The 17,492-nt window shown below is 62.1% G+C and overlaps 1 protein-coding gene across 1 annotated transcript in view; it reads right to left on the bottom strand.

The window, feature by feature from the left end:
- The window catches only part of CROCC2 (ciliary rootlet coiled-coil, rootletin family member 2), a 71,627-nt gene that overhangs the window by 10,545 nt on the left and 43,590 nt on the right, over positions 1-17,492 (bottom strand). The window contains 8 exon segments of the mRNA XM_035726861.1: positions 7,069-7,202; positions 7,953-8,073; positions 8,460-8,641; positions 8,837-9,194; positions 10,129-10,170; positions 11,145-11,304; positions 11,897-12,114; positions 15,859-16,002. Of these exon segments, the coding sequence (XP_035582754.1) occupies positions 7,069-7,202; positions 7,953-8,073; positions 8,460-8,641; positions 8,837-9,194; positions 10,129-10,170; positions 11,145-11,304; positions 11,897-12,114; positions 15,859-16,002 (1,359 nt within the window).

Below are 17,492 nucleotides of genomic sequence, written 5' to 3'. Positions count from 1 at the left end.
GGAGAGGGTCTCCTGGAAACACGGCTCCCTGGGAAGGAGAAGCCCAGGGCGTCGGCTTGGGCCCTGCTGCAGGTCGCTGGGAAGAGGCAAGAACAGGCCAAGTACAACGTGCACCCATCAGGCAGTTTCGGGTGGAACCATGGTGGGGAGGGGGCTGGGGTGCAGAACTTGCTGCAAGGCTCCACTTGGCAGGTCCTCTGCTGTGGTCAGAGAGGCCTCAGAGGACACACCTGGCATCGCTCCCCTGCTTCCAGCCCTTGGAACGAACATGACAGTCCTCCTGACCCCATGGAGCCTGTTGAGCTGAGCCCCTGTGCCCCCCTCCCCCCGCCTTCTGCCTCTGAGATCTACCACCATGTGCCTCCCCAGCCTCAGCCCTTCTGACCCTGCTGTGTCACAGCCCAGGAGCGTCCAGCCCAGGACACTGTCCCCTGCCCCACAGACCCCAACAGCCCAGGCAGCTGGGAAGGCTCACGGCCCTTTCTCCTCCCTCCACACCCACTCACACACCCCTGCCCCATGCTTGGCCCTTCTACCTCAGCCCACCGAAACCATCATCATTTGCTTGGGCACCTGTGACACCCTCACCTTTCTGTCTCTGGACAGGCTGCACAGGGTGGCCTGAGCACACATGTTAGTCTATATGTGGGGAGGGCACACTATGTGTACCCCACCTGTTACCCTGGTCCAGTCAGTAGGGCCCTGACCCGGGGCCATTTCCAACATGGACAGCAGAATCGGGGGCTCCACAGGTAGGCAGTGTGTCAGGCCACAGAGCTCCCTGCAGGACTGTGGCTCAGATACTGGGGCAAAGCCGGGGCGATTTGCTATGACCCGTGGTGCCTCCCCAAGGAGAGCGAAGGTGGGGTATCACCATCTCCCCAAGGCCCTCAGGATGAAAACTATCTAGGGAACATGGCTACCCCTTCAAACCCACTGCCCTGCTCACTCTCGAATGACAGCCCCTTGCTGCTCCTTGCCTGCAGCACTGCCCAGTGCCCTCTCAGCCCGGGCCCACTGTGCTGGCCTCCCCGCAGTGATGCTTGGCCTTCTTTTGGCCAACCTCCCTGCTCTGCTGCAGCTGTCACCCCTGCTCTGAGCTTTCCCCAGGAGGACAGCGCCTGTTGTGTGTCCTGGGCCCTGGAGCGGGCCCACGGTGGGCCGGGAGAAGTCCTATGAGCAGACAAGCACAAACAAGCCTACAGGAGTCACCTGGGGAACTCGCCTGTGATGCCACATGGCTTTGTGAGACCAGGCCAGTTTCCGGGTATTGAAGCTTTCCAAGTGTTCCGTGGGGGAAGTGGCCAGTGCCTCTTGTACCTTGGACTCTGGAAACTCAGGGGTCACACCTGCTGGTGCTTCGATGGCTAAGTGGGAAGACAGAGGTATGGCGCTAGGGGGAGTCCTGTCGTTTTCTACACGGGAGCCGGGGGTCACTTGGGCTCAAGGGGGCAAGAAGTGGAAGAACATGACTTGGACTCTAGAGACAGCCTGGAGGGGCCGTGTGGGGGCTGAGGAGCAGGCGGTGTGCCAAGGACTCCCAGGCCTCTACTGCTGGGGTGGTCCAGGACCCACTTACCAATCTGGGAAGGTGGGCAGGGGGGAGCCTTTGGGGGTGGAGGTTCAGAGTTCAGTCTTGAGGGGTTCTGCCTAGGAGTCACTGGATGTGGGGGACAGTGTCACAGAACCAGGTGGCTCTGGAGGCCCAGGGCACTGAGGGCCAGGGGAGGGGGGAGGCTGACCTGGTGAGAGGCCAGAAGGGGAGAGAACAGGTCCCGGGTCAAGTGGATGTTAGAGCAGAGTGGGGAGGAGGGAATGGCGGCCTAGGGAGGACCAGAGGGCTGGCAGAAATCAGGACGGAGAGGTTAATCCCCTCTGTGGAATGCCCCAAGAGGTCGGGCAGACACAGGCCCAAAGGAGACCCTTTGGATGGGACCAAATGTTGCTGATGACCTTTGCACGTGCACGTGCGCGTGCGCGCGCGCGTGCGTGTGTGCGCGTGTGTGTGAGGGTGGAGGGAAGCGCGGCTCTTCCCAGAAGTCTGGCTGGGAGAGGGGAGACAGGGCCAGCAGAGAGGGGAGGGGGAGGGGCTGCAAGAGGTGCTTGTTTAGGAAGAGGGAGACCAGGCACGGAGCCAGAGAGGAAGGCCAGAAGGCACAGGGACCCCCTGATGAGCCTTGCAGGTACCAGCCCTCAAGTCACAGGTGCCCGTCTGGCTGGCGAACATAGCCGTGTGTCTGGGGGGCCTTCCCATCCCAACCCTCCTCAGTTGTCCCCAGGGCTGGCGTGACCGTAGCCCTGTGTGTGGAGGAGGCGGATTCAGAGGAGGCAGGAGAGTGACCCCCTGGCGGAGGGGGCCAGTGGGCTGAGCCTGGACGTGCTTCCTTTTGTCTGATGCTTTAGTACTTCAGAAATGGACAGTGGGGAGGCCAGTGCTGGTGCCTAAAATGGCAAGGTTTCAGCCTTCCCTGCAAGTTTGGAAACTACCATTTTCTGTTTGTGCACATTTCCAGGAGAAAAGCAGAGGTTTCCTTCAAATATGGCTTAAATATTTCATGGTATTTTAAAGAGGCCCAAACCACTTATGTGAAGCATTATGCTCCTCTTGTAATGACTCAACTTTTATGGAATTAAAACTAACCGTAATAATTGAATGGTGCACCCTTTGTGAACATTGCCTGCTGCGCCACTGAGTTCTCCTTTCCCGTGTCTTTGTGGTTCTGTGGTTCTGAGTCCTGGTGCTGCACGAGATGTGGGCTAGGCCAGCAAGCCCCGAAAACCCTGGTTCAATCTGAGGGTCCAGGTAGCCTCAGGAAAGTGGGAACTGTAGCCCCATGCAGGGTCCTGCCCTCTGGGAGCCCTTGGGCCAGTCCCAGGAGAGCCCAGCGCCGGGCAGCGCTCAGATGTAAGGGGGACTCGGTCCCCTGGACGGGGGAGCCCAGGGTCTGGGTCCGAACACCTCTGGACTCTGCCCTGTGTGCCTGCCGGTTTGTCCATCCTTGGGCCAGCCCCTCCTGCTTTGACCATACCAGCCTTATCATCAGCTTTACTATTGTTTTTCAAAATTTCCATTAAAGATCTCAAACATATACTCTTCTCCATAAACTTTGTGATCAGCGTGCCCTGCTTCCCTCCAAACATATCGTAAAAAAATAGACAAAACCAAACCAAACAAGTGAACAATCAACCAACAACCTACAAACGGGGAACATACACACGGATCCATCCAGAAGCTGATCGAAAGATCCTAACTGCCCCAGAGCCTCACCCTCTCACCAGGAAAACTAGATGTAGCAACAGAAAGAGACCCAAACATGTCATCGTTCTTTTAAATAACCCTTTCATTAAGAAGGTAAAATGGAAACTCCTAGAAAACTGGTAAAAAGAAAAAGAATTCCTGTCAGAAATCAATGGCACGCACACCAACCCACAAGGGGGGCGAATGGGACAACATGACATGCTCTATTGAGAGAAAGCACGTAAATCCGTCACTTACTAAGTTTAAGAAATGAGGAAAATCACAACAATATTAATACAAGCCAAAATGAATCACTGCAGGTAAAAAAAAATGAGAAAAGAGATAAAATGATTCTTTGAAAAGACCAATAAAACAGATGAACTGTTGGCGGGTTGAATTAAGAGAAACGAACAGAAGTCTCCGACCCCACGAAACAGACGCGGCCACAGATTAGATAGGATGGAACCTCGGGTGTAAGTTCCAGCTCCAGGTAGAACTGCGATGTAAATAAAATGTGAAACAAACAGCACGTGCGGGGCCTCGGCGATGCCTTTAAAATTAGGAGCGCGGAAGGCCAGCCGATGGGGCAAAGGTTGGGGGGCAGGGAGCGACTATCGCCAAGAGGATGGAGGTGCGGGCCAGTCCCGCGCAATCTTCCAGGGCGGCTGAGCTGGGCTGGGCAGTGTCCCGCAGGGGACAGAAAAGGAGGGGAAGCCCACCAGTCCACTGTATGAAGAGAAAATAATCAGAACACCCAAACTCTGAGGAATTTGGTGCCCTGCAGGGCGCGGGGCGTCGTGTCCGGCCGGGTGGACCCTGCCCACCTGTGTGGCCTGCCTTGTCCAGTCTGCCAGCCCAGCAGCTTCTGGAACCGGGCTGACGCTCAGCTGGGGCCCTGGGAGGAGGGTTCCGGAGAAGAGGAGGGGTGGGTGCAGAGCCGCGGGGTGGCTCTGGCCGGTTTGGTTGGTGCCACGAGGACCCCTCTCGCCCCTCTGACGGGAGGACCCCCCACCCACGGCTGCCTCTCCCGGGGGTGTGTGTGGGCCCGCGCCCCCCACTTGCCCGGAGGCCACCAGCTGCCCGCAGGACCCCCCGCGTGCAGTGTGGGGCGCGTGTCCTGACGCTCTGGGCCCGTTCTGCATTGTTGATCTACTGAATTCCCAGGGTAGCCCTGGAAACGGGGAGGGATTTGCTCTCAAACAAGAATCTTACTGTTTGCATAGCACAGCCTACCATTTAATTAGAAAAATATGTTTTTAATTAACTTTCTCTTGACAAACACATTGGCTCATGTGAAACGGGGGTGGGGGGGGGACCCGGTCCGTGAAAGTGAAAGCAGTCCTGTCAGGCGCAGACCTCGCTCTAGCACACCCTGGCGGCCTGGCCTGCTGACCTGCTGAGGGCCGCGGGGCCTGAGCCCCTCGCCCCCTGCACACACTGCTGCTTGGATCTGCTCTTCTTCGGAAAGGCCTGGGGCCTCTGGGCCTCCGGTGGGTCTGAATCCCCCTCCCAGGTGCCCACCTCAATGGCCAACAGGTTACAAAAATTGGGAAAAACCTTCCTCAGGGCTGGAGACCAGAGACTTTGGAGGTTCCCACAAGATGGAGGCAGACGGAACCAAGTGGCCTAAAAATAGGAGAATTACCAGAATTCTAGGAACAACTTGACATGATGCTGATAGATTTTGGCACCCACACTTCACTGAAAAATTGAGTCAATTCTTAAGGAGAAAAATGAACATGGATAGAGAAGATCTGAACAACGTCCGAGCCCTCTGCACCCATGTGAGGAAGCCTCGCATGGAAACCTGCCAGAACCCTTGGGACGCTGACGCAGAGCCCGGGCTGGAGGGGAGGCCTCCAAGGCCCCCAGTCCCCTGGCAGGCAAGTGCTGGAGAAGAGGAGCTCGGGACGCCCCCCACCACAGCCAGCCATGCCCCTGAGAACAGGGCCTTCACCCTCCCGGTCCCTGGAACAGGAAACTTCTGGGACCGCTCTGTGCTGCGTCCTCCTTGGTCCCGCAAGCTCCCCACAGCCCCTGGGGGCTCCCCTTTCTGTCTGTCTTTCAGTGTCAGCCTGAACTATCTGGACAGGGACACGTGAAGTCGCAGGTGGGTCCTCCCCACTCCTGACTTTGAACCAGACCCCCTTCTTTTTTTTTTTTTTTTTAAAGATTTTTATTTATTTGACAGAGAGAGACACAGCGAGAGAGGGAACACAAGCAGGGGGAGCGGGAGAGGGAGAGGCAGGCTTCCCGCGGAGCAGGGAGCCCGGTGCGGGGCTCGATCCCAGGACCCTGGGAGCATGACCTGAGCCGAAGGCAGACGCGTAATGACTGAGCCACCCAGGCGCCCCCAGACCCCCTTCTTTGAAGCCAGGCAGAGGGAAAACATCTCGAAGGTAGCAATCAACTGTGGTTCAAGAGACAAAGTCAATCTGAGGGGTCGGATCTTAGGGTCTTGAATGAAAAGAAAACGGAGTTATTGCAAGAAATGGGAACAGGTGTCCGAAGATGTGGACCAACCGTCTCAAGAAGGGGATGCCAAGGGGGGGAGCCAGAGTAGGAACAGTCGAGATGAAAACCACAAGGACAGACCCAGGGTGGGGTTAGATTCGACACAGCAGTCAGATCAGCTAACCTGGACGAAGACCCTAAGTTCTCCGGGACACGGGCGAGGAGCCAGGCACAGGATAAAATAACGGAGGAAGCAAGTCAATGTTTTGGCACATTTTTGAACTTCAGAGATAAACGGGCCTTCTGGCTTCCGCTCTGGAGGGAACGGTTCGAACAGCCCACAACACCCCTACCTTTCTTGAACCCATCTGAGGATGAGGTCACAGTGCAAACAACAAAAGACATCGAAGTAGAAACAGACCCCTCCCAGAGAGATGGGCTGCGAGCCTCATTCACCGGTGTCCCCTGCACAGGTGAGGACCTGCTGACGTGCAGAGCCCCCTCTCCTTGCAGGACACTGGCAGTGCGACCTCTGTGTCGGTGGGGCTGAGATGCCTGTCCCGCCCTCCAGGTCCCATTCAGTCCCTCTGCTCTGCCGCTCCCATCAGCAGCATCTATCCGGGGCGGGGCCGGGGACCCTGATTCCCTGAGACCCCTCTGGGGGGGCCTGTGTTCCCTCAGCTGGTGTGCTGGTCCCCATGCCTCCAAGGGCCTCAAAGAGCTTTCTGGAAATGGTAGCCTGGCAGCTTCAACTTCCCAGACCCAGCTGCTCCCCAGCCCAGTCCTGCTGAGGCTGCTTTGACTTGTGGCCTCGGGTGGGGTGCAGGGCTCCCCTGTCCAGCCAGGCCTCCCCCACTCCTAGCCCAGCTTCCTCACTTGAAAGCAGGGGACCCGAGGCCACCTTCACAGCGCAAAGCCCATATATGGGGACATTTACCCAAATTAATCCTGTGTAACCTCCTTCTGTGTCTGAGTGGGACACAGTAAGCCGGTCCTGTAGCCACGTAAATGTGCATTAATGTGACCCCACAGAGGGCTCTGAGGCTGGGCCGGTGTCGCCCTAGGCCTGCCGGCATGGCCACAGAGAGACGGACAGGCCGGGGAGGCCAGGGGTCTGCCCTGCCTCTGGCCCTCGCCGGCTCTGCCACGGGGGCCAAGTGGCTCCCTATCCAGGATCGTTTCCCCAGTCTGCAAAATAAGGGCAGGGACCACCTCCGAACAGCTCTTACCAGGGGCCCCTGATGAGCTCTGTGGGAACACGTGTCCCTTGAAGCCACCTGCTGTGCCTATGCCCATAGGGACCTGGAAACCCGCCCCCCTTCCTAATCTCCCTCCCACCTCCCCGGCCCCAGGTCCCCACGGCCGCATGGCCCCACCTGCAGCCTCCGCTTCTCCCTGCCGGCTGCCCGCGTGCTCGCCAGGTACTCCAGCTCCAGCCTCCGGAGCGCCTCCTCCTGCAGGGCCCGCGCCGCCTGGGTGCTGCTCATCTCAGCCTCCGCCTGGCGCCAAGCTGTGGGGCGAGCAGAGGCTTGCCTGGCTCCCAAGCTCTGTGGGGCTGCCACGTGGGCGATTGCGCCCACCCATTTAACAGGACAGGAAACTGAGGCTTGTTGAGTTTAAGTGTCTGGCACCTGGATGGTGGGGGCTGGAGAGGCCCCCCTCTGACAATTCCCTGCTCCTCCTGTTTGAAGCTCAAGGATCCCTGGGGGCGGGTTTGGGTCCCTCTGCCTGCTTCTCCTTCTCTCCCACCTTCTTCCCTTCCACAGACATTCCTCCTTTGAGACTGTGCTAGGCCCTGGGCCCAACTCCCGGCAGACCCACTAATGGGGGGAGGAGGGGTGACCAGCAGGGCAGGGGCGCTCTCTGAGGGGACAGGGGACAGAGACCTGATGGGGAGATGGGTCTCATGACTGTGGGCGGGAGAGAGCTCCAGGGGGCCTGCACAGTCAGTGCAAAGGCCCTGAGGTAGGAACCGTAAGAGGCCGGTGTGGCAGGAGGGTCTGGGTCCCCTCAGGGTCTCTGGACTTTAGTCCCCTGTGACGGGGAAGCCACTGCCGAGAAGGCAGCCAGCCAGCTGCCACATGCCAGTTACCTCCCAGGGAGGCAGACAGGTCTGGCGCTGCTCGTGGCCCAGGCCTGAGCACTTCCCAGGACCGCACACGCCTGGCAGCCAGGGGCGAGGCACCCGGGGAACCCCTGGGGAGGTGGCGGGGGCCCCTCACAGCGATCCTTGAGGGCAGGGTGAGGGAAGGGACGTCACCTTCCTCCGCGTCTGCCTGCGCCTTCTGTAGCTGCCCCACGCGGCTCTGGGCTTGGGCACGCTCGCTCTCTGCCTCACTCAGCCGGCTGCTCAGGCTTACCGCCTGGAAGTGCCAGTCGTCCTGGGCAGAAGGACCCAGGTCATGGGGCAGCCTGGGGGGCAATGCAGGGCCGAGGTGCCGGGCGGGAGGCGTGGGGGGCTCGGGTGCGCTGACCTGGACCCCAGTGTGTGTCATAGCGGCGCCCAGCGCCAGGGGCTCTGCCGCCCATTCGGAGGAAGAGAGGACCCTGAGCCCTTTGGGGCAGTCAAGCTTTGAGAGACCGTGGTATTTACTGCTATTTATCATGCCAAACAAAGGACAGTGTGAACACTGAGGAGCCCAGTGACCCACAGGGCCCCACCAGGGTCTCAGCAGACCTGGGAGAGACAGACAGACGGACAGCAGAGTGATGAGCGGCTTCTCCCCGTTTCAGGAGCCCCCAGGGCATGTCCTCTCCATTCCCTTACCCGTTCCCTCCGGGCATCCCGCAGCTGCTGCACCAAGGCCCGCAGGGCGTCCCGCACGGCGGCCACGTCCACCTCCGGGCTGTGGTCCCCAGGTGCAGGTGAGGGCCATCGCAGTGGGGAGCGGGACCGGGCGGGGGGGCTGGCCCTCTGCCGCGGGGAGCGAGCCTGGAGGCCATCTGAGCCTGCAGGACGGTCGGTGCCAGCTGAGGGGACGGCGTGGGGACGTGGTGACAGCCCCCACCCACAGGGTCTTGGGGTGGGGCATGGGAGTCCGGGCCCCTCACCGTGTGGGTCGTGAGGCCCGGGGGAAGGGGTGTGTGTCCTAGGTGGGTGCAGAGCTGGGGCAGGAGCGACCTGAAGCCATTGAGGACACTGACCTTTCCTGGGGAGGCCGGGCCGCTCAGGGAAACCTGAGGGGCTCTGTCCCCGGAGCCCCAGGCCATGGCACAGCGTGGACCACAGCTGGCTCAGCTGGCCCTCCGATTGCCGCCTGGCACCCTCAGCCTGAGCTAGCGTCTGCTCTAGGCTGTGGACCCGGCGGCAGGCCTCGTCCAGGCGAGCCTGCAGGCCCTCAGCCGCCCCCCTGGCCCGCTGCAGCCTCCTGGGGGTGGTGCGAAGCTCAGCCCAGACGGTCTGCTCGGCCCCCTGGCTCTGGCAGAGACGCTCCTCCAGCCGCTGCTTCTGGGCCTCTGCTGCGGCCTCCACCTCCGCCAGTTTCTGCTGCAGGCTCAGGACCTGCGGGAGGGATGTGAAGTCCTCCCAGAAGCCACCTGTCCCCTGGAGCCCTGACCCCGGGCCTCTGTCCACTCCTCAGGGAGCCCCTCAGGCTCCCTCCTTGGCATGTCACAGCTAGGGGGACCTCAGGCCCGCCTCCCAGTCCGTATTTGGCAGTGGGGACCCCTGAGCTCAGGTGGGGAAGGACACACCAGCGCTCTGGAGCACATCCTGGCAGACACGTGAAAACCCCAGGCCCGACGGAGCTGTGACCCTTGGCTGTCCCTGCCTGTGGCCTGCCACAGCTCCACCTTCAGCCAGCCCCATGCTTGTGGCCTCTGGTGGCATGGGCTGGGTCAGCCTCCTCCGGAGCCCAGGGCTGGGGAGCCTCAGGGTGCCTGACACAACACCACGGGCTCCTAAGGGCTGGCACAGTGGGTCAATCGAGGGCTGCCCAGCACATGGTCAGGGCCGTGGGGACACACACATGCAGGTGTGGGTGTAGGTGTGTGCTCTGAATCCTGAGGCTCTTTGAGAATCGGGCATTTCAGGGGCCGCTGACTGTCCCTCGACTCAGAACTCACGTCACCTGGGTGAGGCTGTCCCTTTCTAAAACATGAGAACCCTAGGAGACACAGGGGTCACCACTTTCACGGCGTTAGCTCAGTTGGAGGCCCTGTCCCTCCACCCTGGCTGCACCCAGCCCCGCTGGGAAGTGGGAGAGAAGACGAGCCGGTGGACCCACGGAGCACACATGGGCGAGAGCTGGGCCAGGTGGCCCTGGATCCCAGCCCCTGTGACAGTGCTGGTGCCTTCTCTGCAGGCCGCTCAGCCCTCCTACCTCCCTCAGGGTGCCCTCGCGGGCCACCTCCGCGGCCAACCTCTGCACCTGCAGCCCCTCCCGCTGGCTCTGCTGCTGGGCGTCCTGAGCGCCCCGGACCTGCAGCTGGCTCACCTCTTGGCTCTTTCTCCGGTTCTCAGCCTCCAGCATGTTCACCTGTGAGTGTGGGGCAGTGCTGATGGGGTTGCCGGCACCCTCCTGGATCCCTGCCTCTGCTCACATGTCCTGGGGGGGAAGCCTTCCTTCGGGGCAGCGCCCACACTCAGGGTGTGGGGGTTGGGGATGCCCTCCAAGCCAGGACACCATGTGGGAAGGAGTGGGTTGGGAGTGGCATCAGGGGGGCTGCTCTGGGCTCCTCACCAGCCCTCACTCACAGGGACCCTGGTCCCACACACCTCTCTGTGCCTCCGTGGCCTCATGTGGAAAGGAAGGTACCAGAACCTTCCTCACAGGAGGGCTGGGGGTGGGGGGGTAGAAGGAGGGAGGGGCAGGACATGCCTGGTCCAGAGGGAGCCCAGGGCATCTCATGAACCGCTCCAAGTCTGAGGACAGTCGACAGCTTGGAAAGGCCTCTGGCCTCCAGCGGTGTCTAGGCCCCTCCTCTGAGCTGTCTCGGCCCCAGTGAACTCAGCTAAGTGGCTCTTGACTGTGGAAGCCGACGCCGATAGATGAGTTCTCAAGCCCAAGGTGGCCATGCGGGGAGGCGCGGCGGCCAGGGCCCTGGGGGCGCCCCAGCTGACGGCCAGGCCAGCCCTGGGCCACGAGAGCCCGGCTGCTGTGGGCCCACCCAGCCCTGCCCACAAGTCCCCCACCGTGGAGTCTTCTTGGCACGTCCCCTCTGCGCCCTGGCTGAATTCCTGATCTTGAGTCCACGAGGGTCAAAGTGGTTGTTCTTAGCCAGTAAGTTTGAGGCTGGTCATCTGTACCCCCTGGGGCACATCGAACCGGGAGCCCCATGGGTCTAAGCAGGGCCCTCCGGCTGGTGGCTTCCAAAGACACAGGCTGCAAGGCCATGTCCCAGAGCTCGGCTCCAGCCGGTGGGTGCCCGGGGCAGGGGAGAGAGCTGGGGCCTGGGTGTGTGGAATGGGGATACCCCTGTGGGGGCGGGGCTCCAGGACGGCTGCCCTCACCTGTCTGCCCAGCCCCTGGAGCTCCCGGTGGGCATCTGCCTGAGCCTGCTCCACCTCCCTCAGACTGGCCCGCAGCTCACAGGCCTCCTTCTGGGCCACAGCTCGCGCCTCCTCCAGGACCAGCACCTTCTGCTCCCCTTCTTCCTTGGATCTCTGAAAACTGAGCAGCATGTCACAGCTGGGGCTCTAGCCTCTCCCATGGAGACTTCCTGCCACCCACCTCACTCTGGCCAGATGCCTCCCCTGTGGCTCGGTTCTCCAGTGTCCCAAAGCCCAGCCCCCCGGGGCTGCTTCCCTCTCACCTTCCCGGTATCCGAGGTCTGCGCGCCCAGCGGGCTCTGCCCGTTTCCATGTCTCTGAACCCTCCCCCTGCCATGCTCCTCTCTCCGGCCACACTCCCAGAGACCCAACGTCCAGCAGCAGCCCGGCGCCGCTGAGGGCTGCAGTTCTGGCCTTGCTGTCGTCAGGGCCCCGGACCAGGCCCCTTGGGCTCCGTCTGCTCCCCAGCCCTTGGCCGTCTCCTGCTGGCCACGTGGGACCTGTCTGGCCTCTCGGCCTTCCCCCCTCCCCCCCACCGTGTGTCGGCATGTAGAGCCTTCAGACGGACAACTGGCACCCCGGGTCCGCTTAGTGAGTCCACCCCGCACCGTCTGGCCCGTGTCAGAACGCCCCACATCCCACATCCTTTGTCCCCCTGATGAGCTTGGGGGCTGGGCCGGCTCCCTGACGGGTGCGCCAAGGGGCCCTGGTACCTGGCCTTCTCCTGCTCAGCCCTGCGGATCGCAGCCCGCAGCTCAGTGTTGGAGCGCCGCAGCACGTCCTTCTCACGGGCCTCATCACCCAGGGCCCGCTGGGCCTCCAGGGCCTCCCTGCGAAGCCCCTCACGGCTCTCCTCGCTGCCCTGCAGCTCCCGGCGCAGCACAGCCAGCCCTTCCCGGGCCTCGTCCAGCTGGGCCCGCAGCCTCTCCGCCTGGGGGAGGAGCATGGGCCATATGGCCCACGGGGGGCAGGGGTCAGGGGCTGTGGATCAGGCTCTGGTCTGGCAGCACTGATGTACCCCCAGCCCTGTGTCCCCAAGTGCTTGAAGGAGAAGCAGATAACCTGGGTTTGCCCATCTGGGGGTCACCTCTCCCAATGCCATGAGGCTGCAGGGTGGTTCACGAGGGCTGGTCCCGGAGCCCAGGGAGGTGACCCTCGGACTCTCCTGGCCCTGGTGTTGCCCCTTGCCCCCTCCCTGGACTCCGGGGATGCTGGTCACTGGTCAGCCCACACGTCTGCACTGTCCCCACCCAGGTCCAGTGGCCTCTGGTTGATGGGCTGCCCCACCTGCTGTCCTCTTCAGCGATGGTGTGACAGTGGCCTGGGCTCCCGACTCCTGCATGGCTGTGGGCACACCCACCCCTCGGTCCTCATTTCCCTATCTTATGGGATGCCAGGGGAAGGTGGGTCTCTGGGTGGTGGCCCTTAGAAGGCCCACTTGGGCCAGGTTGTCCAACCACTCGGGCAGCAGGTGCTCACTGTCGCATGAGTGCTCTGTGCAGAGTGCTCCACAGAAGCACGGACACCCTAAATCCAGGGGTGGGGGGCAGGGAGGGGCCCCAGGTGGGCAGGCTCTGGAGCCAGCGGGAACCATGCGCTGCACATCTGCCCTGGACTCAGGGCTCAGCCGCCCCGACTGTAGCCTCTGCAGGCGGACCCAGGGATGGGAAGAGGCTGTGGGTGTGACAAGTCCCCTGTCCTTGCCAGACCTGTTCCAGGCCCAGGGGGACACGCATCATGCTGTGCTCCCCGCACCAGGACACTCCGCACACTCGGGGGCTTCTAGATAGGCCCTGCCGATTCTGCGCTTCTGTGTGAGGCCCAGGAGCTGAGCCCAGGGACAGAGCATGGGTGGGGTCAGGGGTCTTACTCATGCTGCCCTGGGACACAGGGTGCCTCGTGTCAGCACCACCCCCAACCCCTGGAGGGGCTCTGGAGGAGAGTGCAGACCCAGGGAGGGGCCAGCCCACCCTTCAGCACCCAGGCTACGGTCCAGGCTTGGCCAGGACCTCTGGTTTCCTGCCTCCCAGGCCTACGCTCCTGCCCTGAGCAGGGTACTCTAGAGAGTGCTCTGTGCGGGCCCGGCTGGACCTGAGGAGGGGGTGGAGGAGGCCAGCAGTGAGCAGAGCCGAGAGAGGGGAAGCCACAAAAATTCGGAGCAATGTCAAGGCTCTGGTTTGCCAAAAGCAAACCCCACTTTGCTGGCTGTTTCAGTGGGACATTGTCCAGGCCTCTGGCCAGCCTGGCTCCTGTGTCCACCCACTGTTATTGTTGTTCTGTTTTTGGGACGGGCCTAAGCCCCTCCTCTGCTCCCCTTACACCCCCCACATGTGGGAGCCACAACCGTGTGGAGCAGTTTCCGCAGAGCTCAGCAAAAATCCACCAGGAAGGTCAAGGACCAGCAAAAGGCCCTATCCATCATAAAAGAAGCTGTTTTCATTTCCCAGGGCCGAGGAGATGAAAACAAGCAAAACAAAGCGGGAGAAAGGCCCCCTCCCCCTGCACCCCCGCCTCCCTCATGAAAACAACCATCCTCCTTACAGGAATTTTACAGCCAAATCACTTAATGTGATTATAATAATTATTTCTTTACTAGAAATCGTATAAACAGTGTCTTTTGAAATCTCCTGCAGGGAGGTGGCTCCAGGACTGCCCAGTCGGGAAAGCAGGGGAAGGGCTGTTACGGGGCTCTGGCCTGTGCGTGTGAGCACACACGTGTGCACTCTGTGTGCATGTGTGTACGCACGCAGCACGTGTGAGTGTGTGGTGTGTGCATCTGCACACGTGTGTGAACGTACATGCCCAGTCCACAAGCGTGATGTGTGTGCGTGTAAGCTGGGAAGTTGCATGAGCTGCTTGGTGCACGTTTATGCATGCTTCTGCACACGTGTGTGAACGTGCATGCCCAGTCCACAAGCGTGATGTGTGTGCGTGTAAGCTGGGAAGTTGCATGAGCTGCTTGGTGCACGTTTATGCATGCTTCTGCACACGTGTGTGAACATGCATGCCCAGTCCACAAGCGTGATGTGTGTGCGTGTAAGCTGGGAAGTTGCATGAGCTGCTTGGTGCACGTTTATGCATGCTTCTGCACACGTGTGTGAACGTGCATGCCCAGTCCACAAGCGTGATGTGTGTGCGTGTAAGCTGGGAAGTTGCATGAGCTGCTTGGTGCACGTTTATGCACGGTTCGTGGTGTCCATATGTGTTTCCCTGTGACTGTTGTGTTCGCACATGAGGGCATGTGTGTGCATGCACGTGTGTGCCCGTGTGTGCACGGTGCCGTGTGTTCACGTGTGCGTGCGTGCACACCGTGTAGGGGCTTTGGGCAGGGCTGTGAGAAGCCTGGACCTTCCTTCAGTTTAAAGGCTGTGAAAACGTTATGGTTTCCATGGCAACGGGGCCAGCCTGGCGCCTGGGAGGCTCTTCAGCTCCCTGGCTTGTTCTGCCTGCCCCCTCGCCTCAGCCTCCTGCTCCCCCACTCCCTCTCCGGGGGCCCCTCCCCTCTCCGGGGGTCCCTCTCCTTTCCGGGGGCCCCCTCTCTGGGAACCTGAACTTCTCAGGAGGCCTGCGATTTCTTCTTTCACCTCGCCAGAACAAATGTGCCCCCAGTCTCCTGGCTCCTCCCCTGCAGCCCCTAGTTTTAAAATCTCATTTTGCTTCCCCGTGTGGTCGCTGACCGGGCCTGACTTTGAAATCTGTTGAAAGGAGACCTTTCTCTTTGGGGGCCAAAGTAAACAGCCTGTCATGTTAAATCATGCTCTCTCCCTCCCGCTCCCTCTCCTGCGGGCCTGTCCCTGGGGGGCTGGGGGAGGGCTGAGGAGCCCCTTTCCTCTCTGCTGCTCCGTCTGGTGCTCCCTTGAGCTCCCGGGTCAGTGCGCTTGCTGCCTGTGGCCTTGGCTCCTAGCCCGGGGTGGGCACGAGGACCCCCCCCGCCCCCCCCCCACGGCCCCACCTGGGCGCCGGCTTACCCTCCCCCAGCCCAAATCCCTCTGCTCTCCTGCCCTCCCCTCTCCCAGGCTTCCCAGGTCCTGTCACAGCTCCCTCAGAAACACCTCCCCAGTCTGCTTGCCTGCCTTGCCCAGGACTGTCCCCACCGCAGGACACAGTCACGTGGCTCCTGGGGGCCCCGTGTTGACCTCGAGGCCTTGGCCAGGTCCATGCATGGTTGCCCCCAAAAACCCCACAAAGCCCCCACACTTCTGCCCCTCTACCCCGGGCATCCCCAGGATGGCTTCACCCCACCAGGTGCCCGGTCCCACGGGGGTCTCTACCTCATGCCGCCTGCAGGCAGAGCCTGGCCAGCGCCACCTCCCCGAGGCTCTTCCCGGGGCTGGTAGGATGGAGGGGTCTCTGGGCTGAGGGTCCACCTTCCCCCTCCCTGCTCCCCGGGTCACACCTGCCTTTCAGGAAGGCTTTCTCTCCCCTTCTCCGGGGGCCTCTCCCCTCTCCCGGCATCCCTGCTCTAATGGAACTGCTTCTGCCCCTCCTGGCACCCCTCCCCTCTTCCCCTGGCACCCCTCCCCCCTCCCTCCCCAACACCCTCCCCCTCCCCTGGCACCCCTCCCCCCTCCCTCCCCAACACCCTCCCCCTCCCTGACACCCCTCCCCCCTCCCCCTCCCGGCACCCCTCCCCCTCCCTGACACCCCTCCCCCTCCCTCCCCGACATCCCCTCACCTCTCTCCTGGCGTCGCTTCGCTCTGCCGCCATCTTCCGGAGACTCTCGCCCAAAGCCGAGGCCTCTCTCTGATGGGCTGAGATGGCGTCCTCAAACTGGGCCTGAAGGGCCTTCAGCTCTGTGGTCATGGCGCTGATGGTGGCCTGGAGGGAGCAGCAAACCGGCCATGGCACCCACGGGTGGCCCGAGGCTCAGGCAGCTGGTGGTCTGCTGAGGCCCACACGGGCAGCCAGACGCTGTCCTCGCTCGGGCCGTACCAGCTGGGCAGGGGCCGAGGGCGGCCTGGGGCTCCAGGTCAGGGTCTTCACAGTGACTGCTGTCAATGCCCCCAATGCCAGGGTCCCAGGGGACATGGTGTGGAAGCCTCAGAGGGGTTCCCCCACCGGGAGGGGCTGACCCTGCCACCCACACCTTGCCTCTGGGGTCTCCAGGGCAGGGTGGGTGGCAGGTGCCGAGTCAGGGACTCAAGCACTGGCCTTTCTCATCCCTAAAATGTTGCTCTTGGGCCCATCCCGCTGAGGGGCCAAGAACAGCGGTATGGCAGCGAGAGGGCCCTCCCCTCAAGTGTCACAGACTGCGAACTCCTCGGGGTGCGCAGTATGCTCAGCGTGCATGCCCCGGGGCTCGGGACTGGGCCTCCACCCTCGCTGGCTGGCCCGGCACGGAGGAAGTCCCCCAGGTCCCTGGCCCTGTGGCTGGGGCGTCCACTGCGTCTGTTCCCAGACGAAGGGCCTCTAGTCGCCCTCTCTGGGACCCTGCCCGTCAGCATAGGGCCAGAAAGGTGAACCCCAGCTCAGAAGATGTGGCAGTGGTGGGGAAGGGGGAGCCCTGTCCCTGAGTCCAGGTGAACACAGGGACCCCTCAGCCGAGCCCATGGTTTCCTGAACTTTCACATAGGTGGGGGCCTTAGGGGACACCCACATCACTGCCAGCCTAAACGTGTGAGTACCTGCAGATGTGCCTGGAAAGGGGCCACGGGGCCACCCCCACAGAGACTACGCAGCCACGCTCAGGCGGCCCATTCATCCGGGACTCAGCTTGGCCCAAATCTGCCCTCCTGGGGCCACAGCACTCATGAGGCTCCTCTCTGGCACTCACTGGTGGGCACTCAGAGGAGGTGGGGGTCCTTTGGGCCCCAGGCTAGGCAGCAGTGCTCGAAGCTTTCCTTGTCCACCAGTAAGGACAACACCTGCTTACCTGGAGCCTGAGGCCAGCCCAGCTTCCTTGCCAGGATCCCCCTCCTCACCGCCACCCCCCCCCCCGCCCCCGCGGGCCTGGCCCCAGAGCGGTCTGGGCCCCATGGTGGCGGTTTCCTCAGCAGGGCGGGGGATGGAGCTGGCTTCCTGTTCCAGGAGGCGCAGGTGCCCATGCTACTGGCCCTGGGCTGCGTCTCTAAGAGACCGCTCCACTCCCACCCGCAGGGATTCGGGACTCTTGGCTGCTGCAGAGGAGGGCGCTGGTGGGCTGGGCCTCCATCAGGATGTGTCTCCCGCTCTTGGGGAAGGAGCCTCACTGTGCCTCCCCTGCCCCAGCCCCTGCTGTCCTTCCCCACGGACAGGATCACCTTGGGTGGCCGGGTCTGGCTGTGTCCCCAGGATGGACCCTGCATGGTTGTGGGGGCCCCGCCGGGAAG

The sequence above is a fragment of the Zalophus californianus genome, chromosome 3 (genome assembly GCF_009762305.2).
Source record: "Zalophus californianus isolate mZalCal1 chromosome 3, mZalCal1.pri.v2, whole genome shotgun sequence".
NCBI lineage: Eukaryota > Metazoa > Chordata > Mammalia > Carnivora > Otariidae > Zalophus > Zalophus californianus.
This window is presented reverse-complemented; position numbering and strand designations above follow the sequence as displayed.